At 39.6% G+C, this 12,765-nt stretch overlaps 1 protein-coding gene across 1 annotated transcript; it reads left to right on the plus strand.

Moving 5' to 3' along the window:
• The first annotated feature begins 872 nt into the window (after window positions 1–872).
• On the plus strand, window positions 873–11,424 carry pmm1 (phosphomannomutase 1). The gene is made up of 8 exons (XM_085403335.1): window positions 873–1,292; window positions 2,309–2,426; window positions 3,286–3,362; window positions 3,564–3,655; window positions 3,883–3,982; window positions 5,491–5,566; window positions 8,507–8,622; window positions 9,843–11,424. The coding sequence occupies exons 1-8, from the start codon at window positions 1,209–1,211 to the stop codon at window positions 9,963–9,965; spliced, it is 786 nt and encodes a 261-aa protein (XP_085259461.1). The 5' UTR covers window positions 873–1,208; the 3' UTR covers window positions 9,966–11,424.
• Window positions 11,425–12,765: the final 1,341 nt, after the last annotated feature.

Genomic DNA, 12,765 nt, shown 5'->3' on the forward strand with positions numbered 1-12,765 from the left:
CTGAGGACATGAATATAAAGAAAATGCTTTTTGCTATTATAGGGTTATAAGAACAGAATTAACACATTTTTATTACAATATTAATTATTGTATTACTACATGGTCACAGTCTGGCTTCAGTCTCTATATACTAGAACACTGAAAATGTTTTAGAAAATTTTACAAAAGTACAGCTTACTTAACTTTGAAAATCTTGTTACATACATTCTTCACTGATTAGGTGCTTTAAATATGTAGCCATGAACTACAGATGAAATTTAGTTTAAACTAACCTGTGGCTAATTTACAGAAATGTTTATTAATGTACATTATCCCTGGTAAAAAAATAATAATAATAATAAATAATAATAATAATAATAATTAGAAAATAGAATGCAAAGATCTAATATGGAAAGCCTTAAATTTCTATTCCAAAGATAAATTTTAAATGCATGCTAATACATTGAGAAGAAACAGGAAGAGCTATAGCTGCATTGTGGAAAAAGTCCCTGGATCATAATTCTGACTCACTGCAAAAACACAAAACTCTGGAGGAACTTGAGAATTAATTCATCTGGATCTATTTTAGAAATACTGTGGCTTACTTTTCTAGAAAAACCTGCATCATATGATATCCTGCTGAACCTGGGCTTCCGCAATTACACTGTTATTCAGACTCTTCTCATTCATAAACAAAGCTTTACTCAGTGTCAAACGTACAGCACCCTCCTTATTCCAACCACTCCTAGCTCCTGCTCATCGCTTGTAGGTGAAAGGCCGTCGGCCATTGAATGGCGAGTAAATTAACCTGCCCCGCCTCCTGACGTCACGTATGTCCCCTGGCTGTGATTGGCTGGTGATTTAATGAGCGCTGCAGAACAGAAACAGAAAAATCCAACACGTACGGCACGCAACGTGTGTTGAAGTGTGAGCAGAGCTGCTTCACTGAGCCAAGCGGACCCAAAACAAACCAGCAGGACTGCGGCTCAGAAGAAAGATAAGGGAGAGAAGAGCCTCGCACTGAGAGAGATAACCATCCTTATTTATAAAGCTGGAAGCTCATTTTATATTTTATTTTGTTGGTTTTTGCACTGCAGCTGATAGCGGATGCATTTTTTTCTCCATTATGTAAATTAGATATTTTTATGCGCCTCTTTACACGAGAGTGGACCTTGCAGTAGCATTTCTGCTGAACATTTCTAGATAAGAACAGTGAGGGAGCAGAAGACATGGAGAAAGCACAGGGCTTCTCTCCGGACAGAAACGTCCTCTGCCTGTTTGATGTGGACGGCACTCTGACACCACCGAGAGAGGTGAGCTCGCTTCCCATCGATAATCTTATTATTATTGTTATGATCAGATTTCATGACAGCTCTCTCCTCTTCTGCCCTCATCATTGACCTCTGATGAGAGGCACCTTACTGTAGAGAACACGGTGTCCTGATGACTTCACGTGCTCTTTCTCACAGTGTTTACTTTCCTTTTGCACTCCTTGCTCCTCCTATACACATACCCAGGTACGGGTCTGCGGGGATGCACATGGGTGTATATCTTCAGTGTTATATTAATGGTGCTCCATGGCGATCTCTGCAACTGACCAATCACAGGGCTGTGATGTAATAGTTGCATCTCGGAGAAAAAAAGTGTAGGGCGACACTATGCACTTTAAGATGCAATAAACTCATAACTGTCAACCAGGAGGTTTCAATCCAATGTGAATTCAAACCTGTATTTATTATTTGAGGTGTTTTTTACAATTTAATTACCAAGTTTTTAACCTTTCACAACATCAACTGTGCATCAGAAAGTCCTTCTATCATAAGGTACTGAAGGCAGGCTTCGCCATGCAGCTGCATGCAAAGCCTCTCAGTAAGGTACACATGTTGCTGTGCAGAATAACTGAGAATGCATTGCTCAGCTGGCTTATTGCAGGAAATTTAAAATAACCATTTTTGTTACCAGTTATCTAAGGTTTAATAGAGCCTTTGATTTTTGTATCTGGAGCGTCTGATTTATGCACACTCTCTTGTTCTTTTGTCTTTGACTTTCTATGCTCAGTTTCATGCAGGATCACTGGTGTGTGTGTGAGTGTGCGTGTGTGCAGGACGCGTCAGTGCCCGGATATTGCATAATGTGGTCTCCTTTGAGTGCAGTTCGGGGAGTTTTCCTCCTTACATTGGGAAACTTTAAATCTGCTCCAAATAAATGACACTACACCTCTTTGCAAGATAGAGAGCTTGTTGTTGATGACGATATGTGTGTCTGTTTAGGTGTGTTTGTGTCATTAAAACATAAAGTGATAATTAAAGTGTGTTTTTCCTGTTTGTAGAAAATCGACCCAGAGCTGGATGAGTTCTTCCAGACTCTGCGTAAGAAGGTGAAGATCGGCATCGTGGGAGGGTCGGACTACTCGAAGATTGCAGAGCAGCTTGGGGAGGGAGATGATGGTGAGGAGATCTCTTCCTGTCTCAGCCACAGACGCTTGTGATTCAGCAAGCTCCATCACCCAACATGCCCTGACACAGGCTGCAGGGAGTAGAGCTGAGGTTATGATTAATTCTGGAAATAATTTTGTATTTAAGCCGCAAATTAAACTAAAGCAAGCTTCCTTCTAAACGTGAGACCTGCCATAAATAAATAACAGCGCAAGCTGGTTCGGCCAGTCATTAACTTCATGTGTGTTGCATGTATGTTCACTTCACTTTATGATCTTGTGATTCCCCAAACCAGCAGCCAAAGCACACAATTGTAACACGGGCATTGCACCAGCAGCCTCTCAGCTGAGTTCACGCCCAGCTGCTGCAGGCAGGCTGATAACCTGTCTGTCAGTCAATATGAGGTTACCGCTGGAATGCAGCTGCATTGTGCTTAAAAAGAGCTCGGCAGTTTCATTTACCCTGCCAAGTGTGCCAAAGGTGAACCTTCACTTACTTTGTGTTACAATGTCACAGGTAATATTAACGTTGCGTATTTGAAATTTGATACAGCTGTTGTAACTAACATGTTTTTATGCAGTTCTGCATGCTTTTGTTTTACTGGCTTTTGCCTCTGTTAAAGTTATAAAAGCAGCTTTAACACAGGCTCAGCTACAGAGCTTCCTCATCATTGTCTTAGTGCAGAGTGAGTGTGAAAGTCAGGAGGATTAAACTCGTGTAGCCAGCGTTACATACACTTTAATCTGCTGCTGGGTAAATATAGCAGGTATGTCTTCCGATTAGCGAAGGAGCTGCTCCAAATTTAGTATGTAGGTTAAAGAGAAATAGATGAGCACATTTAGGTACATTTGACCCGTCTCTTTTCTTGCAGTGATACACAAGTTTGATTATGTGTTTGCTGAAAATGGGACAGTGCAGTACAAAGATGGGAAACTCCTCTCAAAACATGTAAGTCCTCCTATACTCAGATACACGTTTTTATGTCCTGATTCAAAAAATAACAGTAACAAGAATACAAGTAGAATTGTAATGAAAGGAAGATTGCACAAAAGCATAAAGAAAGTAATTTGCTGTCATAAACCATGTTGTAAAACTTAGTTTTACTCCATTTGTTTACCCTGGTCTTTTCGTGTATTTTAATCCCTGCAGGCCATTCAAAACCAGATCGGGGAGGAGCTGCTGCAGGACCTGATCAACTTCTGCCTCAGTTACATGGGACTTATCAAACTGCCGAAGAAAAGGTGAGATGGTAAAAAGAGCTCACAAGAATTAGGCTACAAGCTATTTTAACCTAAGGCAGAAAGACAAACCTGAATTCCAGCTTTTCAGGAATGTGAGGTATTTTAGCAATGACCTGAGGCACTGAAGCAAGAAAACACAATTGTGTTGTGATTTCTCATCAAATATGAAGCTATAACATTATGTTTAAACTCAAGTATTATATCCTGACGATGCCTTTCTGCTGCAGGGGTACATTTATTGAGTTCAGGAACGGAATGATCAACATCTCCCCCATCGGTCGGAGCTGCACGGCAGAGGAACGAATTGAATTTTCTGAAATCGACAAGGTAAACTTCATTGGCAGAAGTACTTTATTCAGAAGCAAACACCATGTATTTATTTATTGTCCCTGCAGGCATTTTAGTAACAGCAAAACTTATGCAGTGCAGTTAAGCTGCCATTTCTTTGCTACAAAAAAAGGGTGAAAAAGCAACAAAACATTGTAAAAAAAACATCTGAATAACATCTGACTTCCGGGACAAAGTCCTTTTGACAGACGAGACCAAGATTAAGATGTTTGGCCAAAACGAAACACAGCATATCAGCATGAACACCTTAGACCAACCATTAAACACTAGGGGCGGTGGAAGAAATCGATAAAGCATAGCATTATGATAATTTGTGTGGCAATATTGTACTGATAAGGATACAAGGACAGGTAAATATTTATATTTTATAAATTAAATTAAGACATTCTGGGAATACCTGTGAACAAGACTGAATACTGTGAACATGCACTGCTTTCTAGAGATAACATTAACCGAGCAAACTCGCATTTAATCAGCTGAACTGAAAACTCATCCAACACTGAACACGCTTACCTTGACAAAGCTCTCTGCTAATTCAGATCAACATAAGGGATCAGTATTTCTGCATGAGTAAAAATAGGACAGCAACCTCCTTAAGTCTAAAAAACAATCTCTGGCTGTCTGCTGATCCTTCTACCAAGCACAGTGATAATTAAGCTTTGATTTACACTCACAGGATATTGAGTTCACCGTTAACTCCTCTGTATACCAAAGTATTCTAGACTCAAATGCGAAGCCATCTGTTTAAAAGCTAAAGCTTGGTCCAAATTGGGTCATGCAACAGGGCAACGATCCCAAGCACATCAGCAAATCTACAACAGAACGTCTGAAAGAGAAAAGAATGAAGGTGTTGCAATCAAAGCCCAGGCTTCAATTTGATTAAAATGCAGTGGTGGGACTCTAAGAGAGCTGTGCATAAACAAATATCCACAAATCGCAATGAACTGAATCAATGTTGCAAAAACGAGTCGGACTGAATTCCTCCACAGCTCTTCGAGTTATTGCTGCTAAAGGTGTTTCTACAATCTACTGACTCATGGGGTGCACGAAGTTTTTCCACACACTGCATTTGATTTAGTTTTAGATTTAAATAATTTTAGAAGCTGAAGGACCAGATGATTGATTTTATTATGTCCTGACATATGAACCTTAAAATTAAATATCAAATATCAGTCACTGAGAGTTACAGCAAGTCGTGTTACTGTCTCGGTTACAAAGACAAAGGACGTTAAACAATGGCGAGCTTTCAGGACCGCTTAACAAGCTGCCCATTGATGGCTCACAGACACAGGCGATATGGAGGAAGTCGAAGGTTAACTCTTCAGTTACCTGCTAACATTTAAATTCCTGCATTCTCTGCTGTATTCATAGAGAAAATGACATGGCTACTGCAGCGGTTTCTGTGAACTTGACGAACTTTTACATTGCAAAAGCACTTTTACTTCGTTTTTGCCATCGAGCTAACTGGGTTGTCATTCCCTCCACAGAGAGAGAAGATCAGAGAGAAATTTGTTGCTGCTCTGAAAAAGGAGTTTGCTGGAAAAGGACTACGGTTTACTAAAGGTGAGAGAGTTTAAACTGAAAGCATCTTCACACCCACTGATAAATATAATAAAGCTCTCTGTAAATCTTCATGCAAGAAAGCTGACATTACTGGGACACACCTCTTGAAGCGATGATTAAAATAGTATGCAACTGATACTTTATCACTCTGATTTTAATTTATTTGTCTTGGTAATCACTTCAGTTATCATCAAAACATCAGCTATTATTTCATACCTGAACCAGCCAAATCAGTTCACCATCATCAGCCTAACACTGGTTCTTTCAGGCTTTGAACTATTTTAAGCGACTCACTCTTCTGGTTTGTCAGACCAGTAAGACCGCCTTTGTTTTTATGTTGTTTTCATGTTCAGTTAAGTCAGTATTCAGCTCAATACCATGTAGTTTAATGACAAACCACATCTATCTGCCTGCTGTATCTTATCTCAGTTTACAAAGAGGCCCCTCTGTCTCCCACCTGTATGCAGTGTCTTGGACCTTGTGCTGTTGATCTGAGGCCTCGGTTAACTATTACACACTCGCTGTTCCCTGTCTTGCTTTATTAAAGTGTGTCAGGGAAGGTGAATCAAGTACTTGATGTTTGCTTACGTGCTCCATGAGGTGTGAACTTCAGCTGGTGATGCATGAAGGCTGCCCACATGCGAGACAGCTGGCCTTGTTTACCCACGGCAAACCTGCTTGTGAACATCCTCGACATGTAGCAGCAAAAGAAGGGATTAGATCTTACTTCCCCAGATAAATGAATAGAAAGATACTGAGCATCAGTGTTGGTCAAGTTACTTGAAAAAAGTAACTTGACCAACACTGACCAACATACTTCCCCAAATAAGTAATCCCGTTACTTTACTGATTACTTATTTTCAAAAATAATTAATTACTTAGTTACTTAGTTACTTTTTAAAAACACGATTTACAACCTGAAGAGGTGATAAAGTGATAGATCTTTCAGCCCAATTCTACTTTTTCTACATAATCCATCATACAAAATGTAATCAAATGGAAACGTCTCTTTTTAAAACTTGTTTTATTAGTTTTAATCTTTTAACTTTATGCATCAAGCAAAAATTTAATTATATGCAACATTCTCTGACTGGAAGAAATTTGTTTCATATTTAAACCTATTTTCTGCACATTCCAGCACATAAAATATTTTTTTTGTGTGTGTTTACACTCAGTCTTTCAAATAGATGCAAGTAAAACACAGCAGAAAATAAATAAAGTCAAAGACTAGCGGTCCTTTTGCTCTATTTTCACCTGTAAAGCAGGAGTGGGGTAGGCGGAGGTTTACCCTGGTGCAGGTGTGCCGCAGCGGTCAGTTGAAGAATCTGCGAGTTTCTCTGTGAGTTTCCCATTACGTCGTAGCGCACTCGGTGCTTGCTTGGAAGTTTAGGGGTGTTTTTTCGCTGTAAAAACAAGTTTTCTTCCCACGCACGATGGACACTAATGTTTTTGTCGCTTTTTATGGAATCAAACTCAAAGTAAGGTCAGTACTTCCAAGCTTTAAACGCTGCACGCTCATACTCTCTCCCGCACTCGATATATGATCCATTGTTGATCTGCACACAACTGTTGTCACGAACGTCGCACTCGCTTACGTCACTGTCGTGAGACATTCTCACAAAAAAAATCACGGTTTTAGTAACGCAGTAACGCAGCGTTCCTACGGGAAAGTAACGGTAATCTAATTACCGTTTTTGCAATAGTAATCCCTTACTTTACTCGTTACTTGAAAAAAGTAATCGGATTACGCGTTACTGCCCATCTCTGCTGAGCATATACTTGTATTCTCTTTTGTTTAAAGCAGCTGTGTGTGTTTTATTAATGACACCTAAAGAAACAGGTCAGTCAATCCAGAGGATGTGCAGCGGTGGTGATTTATTAGTTTGTTTTGCTCAGAGTTTATCTTCCTGCGAATGGCTGCTGATATTAGCTGATCTCTGTGATAGGAGTTATATAACTGAGTGACACTCTATCCAATCTGCATTGAGAGTACAGAATGTAAGGGACACTGTGCACACAAACATTTGACACGAGGTAAACGACACCCTGTGTGTTCTTCAATTAAATAATGCCTGTAGTTTAAAGAAGGCTCTGTTTATATGAGGAAGGCGATTAAGAGGTGGATGTATAACTATTTAGCTGAAGCGGTTGAGTAAGTTTTGATAAAGGTCAGATGTGTACATCTGTGCAGTGTCAGCAGTCATCTGGGGTCAGTTGATGAGGGTGAAGAATGCATGTCGAGGGTTGGGGTGGGTTGATTACAGATGTGACTGAAGAACTGCCATGTTTAAAGTCTGAGGTTGAAGGTGTTTAGGACAGAGGCGTGTGGAGGGTGTGTGAGGGAAATAGCGCTCTGATTGGTTGGAAGCTTCTCGGCTTTTGTTGTTGTTTTTGAGCTCTAAAGGCTTTAACTGAAAGACAAGATGGCAAAAAAATGTAAGGTATGATGGGGGAAAGAGAGAAAGAGGTCCTGCTAAAGGCCTCCGAGCGAGATGTTTCACCCACATTTCACAGTTTAAATGTCACCGGGGTCATTCAAGTCAGCACAGAGCAACGACAGAGCTTCTTCTGTTACATTTAGAGTTTAAAAAAAAACTTGAGCTGCAACATAAATCACCCTGCAGCCATGATAATATCTCTGCTCCCTTTTCTGTGACTCTTTAAACACAGAAAAGTGCTCAGCGCTGTTTCGACAAAGATTGACGTACACAAGTGTGTTTTGGGGACACATTCCTTTTCCTAGTATGCTGTTTTCTCTGCCAACAAAGTTCCTAGAAAAACACTGCTGTATGTTGTCAGTAAGAAGCCAAAAGAATTTTTTTTTTTTACTTTATAATACAAGCTATTCTTTGAAGCTATCATTCGCGAAACACACAGTGTACATTTAAAGTCTGAGTCATTATAATGACAGCCATGTTTCTTGTCATTATCTCCTCTTAGGTGGCCTCATCAGCTTTGACATTTTCCCAGAGGGCTGGGACAAGAGACTCTGTTTAGAGGTGCTGGAGAGGGAAGGCTTGGATGCCATCTACTTTTTTGGCAATGAGACCTCAGATGTAAGTTCAGTCATAAACGGTTAAAAAGCAGGAATGTTCTGGAGACTACAACACCCCAACTGTATGTGATTGTGAAATAGCTCATTGATTGGCCAGTCAGGCTTTCATTTTTCATATTTTGTGCTTTGGCATGTTGAAGACAATTGTGAAAAACTCTTCACATGGTCACAACTCATCAGCCACAGTGTAACCACTCTCTAAGTAAGGCCTTGTTGTACCTCTTGTTTTCCTATGATGACCATAATTTATAAAATGAATGTTTATTCTATTAAAAATGACTTGAAACTATAACTTCCTAGGGAAGTGTTTATGATTTCTATCCAGTCCGACTTGTTTTAGCTAACAGAGAAGTCCTCCCCCTTCTGGCCATTAGAAAGAATGCTGGTCTAAAGGTTTAAATCTGACTTGCTTTCACTTTTACATGAGATGTTTAATTGGCACCAAGGAGTTTTGCAGTTTCAGTAAGCCTGTTTATGTTTTTCCTAGATGTTTTCATTTATGAGCAATTGCATATCTAGAAGAAGTGCAGAAATTAGACAAAGTGACTTCCTGGATTAATAGCATTAGATTCTACATGTACTGGCCACTTCATTAGGTACAGGTCAGAATGGGGAAGAAGTGACTTTGAACGTGCCGTCGTTGTTGATGTCAGATGGCCTAACGTGAGCGTTTACACAGAAAAATAGAAAATATCAAGCGGGCTACAGAAGCAGAAGATTTGTTGTAAACAGCATGAAATCCATCCTGCCGGCTGGTGGTGTAATGGTGTGTGTACCAATGAGCATCATTTAAACACATCAGCCTATCTGACTATGTTCATCCCTCGTACCATCTGACAAATTTTCAGCAACTGTCTGATGCTATCATGTTGATTTGGACCAAAATCTCTCTTTGAATCAGTTTGATAAGTTTTGATCAAAATTCATTTTTACCATATTTGACAGAAATAACGTGGAGACGTATAACTTAGTTTTTCTATAAGGATGTAAAAGGGTGTAGATGTGAAGAGAAACAGCTGCACTTCTGGGAAACCCTGGAAAGACTCCTGCTTGTTAAGTGTCCATTCAGTTGTTTTGCAATCTCAGTCCAACGGTCCCAGAATAATCAGGCCTCAGCCAAATGAAGCTTTATCTGTTTTTTATGGTTTGTTTTGCTCAGAGAGAACAAAACAAGCCAAACCAGGCGGCACTAATCTAATGGTTTTTCTTTTCTCTCTGCAGGGAGGAAACGACTATGAAATTTTCAACGACCCACGGACCATCGGCTTCACGGTCTACTCTCCAGAGGACACAGCTCGGCTCTGTCGGGAGCTTTTCTTTGACGCTTTACCACATGAGTCCTGATGTCCCGAACTGCCCCCTTTCTCCTCAAGCCCCGTCTGAACACGAGTCTGTGGCCGTCTGCTGGCGAGCTCAGACTGTTTTAAAGTGATGAAAGGTACCAATACCGATCTCTCCATGTTTTTAATATTTCTACTAAATTTAAATGGACTGAAGCGGGGTGAATGAGCTACACCTGTTCGGAAAGTCGCAGTTCTTTTTTTCTTTTTTTTAAAGAAGGGACGTTGACGAGGGAAGTGTTACATGTGCGGAGGACTGTGCCCGGAGATGTGCTCTGACCGGAGAGTCGCGTTACTGTGACGTGTTATCACGTTCACTTTGAGAGATTGTAACACTTGATGCAGTTTTTTAAAAATGTAAGACTTGCACTAATGCTGACATAATTTTTGCCAATGTATTGTTTTTTAACTCTGCTGATGGAGGCGAGCAGTGTGAGAGACTGACATTAAACAGGTGATTTATGGGATTTTCTATGAAAACGAGATTGGAATTAAGGGCCTTTCTTAGATCTCAAGTCGAGGATACAGAGGAATCATTCCAGATGTTTTTAATGTCTGAACTGTACGTGTTTGACTGTTTTACCATGTGATCACAGGAACATTGGATTTTTGTTTTAACTTCTTTAACAGAAAGAAGCTTGGTGCCATTTCTCATTCTGCTTCTCAAAGCTTTATAAATCACATCCAAGGGAAGGTTCTAAAGATTCTTTACTGTAATCAGTGAATTAAGCTACTGTCACTGTATACTTACGTGGCTCAATATGGAAACCTTTTCTTACAAGCTGGGCTTTTGCCTGCATGTGATACGCGTGACTGCATCTGCTGATGGTTTTCCAGTTGTACGACATTATCAACAGCTGCTTAAAGTGGAACATTCAGGCTCATTTCCAGCTGCTTATATTTATTCTTTGACTCATGCTGATCAAACTAGTCTTTATTTATCCTACATTGAGCCTTGCTGCAGATCGTCCTCTGTCTGAAACAAGCCACTTTAGCTCCTCTCCTCTTATGCAAGCTTTCTTCTGATTGGCTGCTTGTCCTAAACCAAAGGTTTGAGAACAACAGGAGAGAATTGGGTTCTGAGGATATCAGTAGATGGAGCCGATATTGGAAAAAACTCAGTGAAACTAAGGTTTTAGAGCAGTCTGAAGCTTGAGGTGTTCATTCATGTACAAGCATAATAGGTCCTCTTTAACCTCCTGGTGTCCCCATATGTGGACATCACATTTTGGGTTATTTAGACCAAAATACTCAATTTTGCTCTACAAGGGCCTGATATCCACTTACGAGGACATTATGCTGCTACTGTTCTGTCGAAATTTTAAACGAATATCCTCATATGTGGCTCTTATTTTTCTTAAAAACAAAAATAAGGTAAAAAAAAAAAAAAAAATCTGGTAATTCTTTGTTTTTACATTCATCGGGCCCCAATCAGCCCAAATATCAAAGAGAAATTAAAAATGCATGCTGTGGAAGAGTTCGGGTCTTAGGAGGTTAAAGTGTTTCAAAAATGCCTTTTAATGATGTTTAAAATGTGTTGGCATCATTTTTCAGTCACATCTGTTATTGGTTTGAAAAAAATCATCGTACTTCATGGATCATTGATGCGAATATGTGGATTTTAGTAAGTCATATATGGAACATATCTGTTTCTGACTGTAAGCACTCCTTCAACCTGAAAGACTACAGGGGTCGTGTAGACTGACATGCACATCTGGATATGAGCCTGTAAACTGACTGTAAGATTGGTAACATATGGATGAAAATGAACTGTATTAAATGTTTATTCATTTTCTGTTCAGTGTGATATGTTGTCTAAGGACCTCAATGTGTTTTCCAGTAACTCTTTATTGAACATCAAAGTGTGCAGGAATCACTTGTCTACTTGTTTCTCCAGTCAGAGCTCTCTGTTGGTGTTGGTGTTTTTCTCAGCTATTTTACATGTGAAGCACTTCAGGCTGACAAAAACTTTCTCTGTAATCTTGTCACGATTCCTTTCCTGGGTGTGCTAACACTGCAGAGACAAAGAGTCCAGCTCCACCTCTCTGTGGTTGAATTGGAGACTGAAGCCAGAAACAAAGCCAGATTGGGACGGTGGCTCTTCAGTAAACAGCCTTTTACCTGTCTTTCTATACCCAGTCACTAGATGGCCTCTGACTTAGAGCTGCAAGATTGTCATTTTATTCATGCTTTTTGTTGCAGCTCTTTTTCTCGCTTCCTCCTTCTTTGTTGTCAACTTCTTTGACTGTTGTCAGCTGATTATGGTGTGATAAGCCCCTATTCCTGCACATGATCCACATCCTGCCTTCCACCCTGACCACCACGCTTTCCTCCCACTGACTGGACATGTTCAAGTTGTCCTATCCACCAATCAAGCTGCAAACATCATCACTGCACTGGCTGACTGTCCACTGGATGGATTATAATATCAGGCTGTACTTGTTAATACTTGGTTTTATATTGAATATATCTCAAACAAACCTTAATAATTTCTTTTCTAATTAAAAACCCATTAAACCATTGAATATTATATTTCATGTAACTAACTGTGCATGAAATAGTTACCATAGAGGCTTGTTACTCATACAGCACATACTCACATTTAAAATGGTCTCAACGAGAACTTCTATTGTGTTAGAAGCAAAATAAAAAATAAAAAAAAGCAAAATTAATCAGTCTCTAATAAACTGTTTAAGGGAAAGAAAAATCACCTTTTTCCTTGTTTACTTATGTGATTTTTTTTTTATCAGTGCTTATTTCTTATACATAATAACAGCTTAACAGTTTAAAACAAGACTCTCCAG

Source organism: Rhamphochromis longiceps, linkage group LG4 (assembly GCF_057381845.1).
Source record: "Rhamphochromis longiceps isolate RC_006_pf linkage group LG4, R_longiceps_female_GT1.1, whole genome shotgun sequence".
NCBI lineage: Eukaryota > Metazoa > Chordata > Actinopteri > Cichliformes > Cichlidae > Rhamphochromis > Rhamphochromis longiceps.

Excerpts from the sequence above, each read along its gene's own strand:
- pmm1 (XM_085403335.1), top strand. The coding sequence starts at position 1,209 with ATGGAGAAAGCACAGGGCTTCTCTCCGGACAGAAACGTCCTCTGCCTG. Across the intron at positions 3,363-3,563 it reads GGAAACTCCTCTCAAAACAT|GCCATTCAAAACCAGATCGG; the intron begins GTAAGTCCTCCT and ends TAATCCCTGCAG. Across the intron at positions 5,567-8,506 it reads AGGACTACGGTTTACTAAAG|GTGGCCTCATCAGCTTTGAC; the intron begins GTGAGAGAGTTT and ends ATCTCCTCTTAG.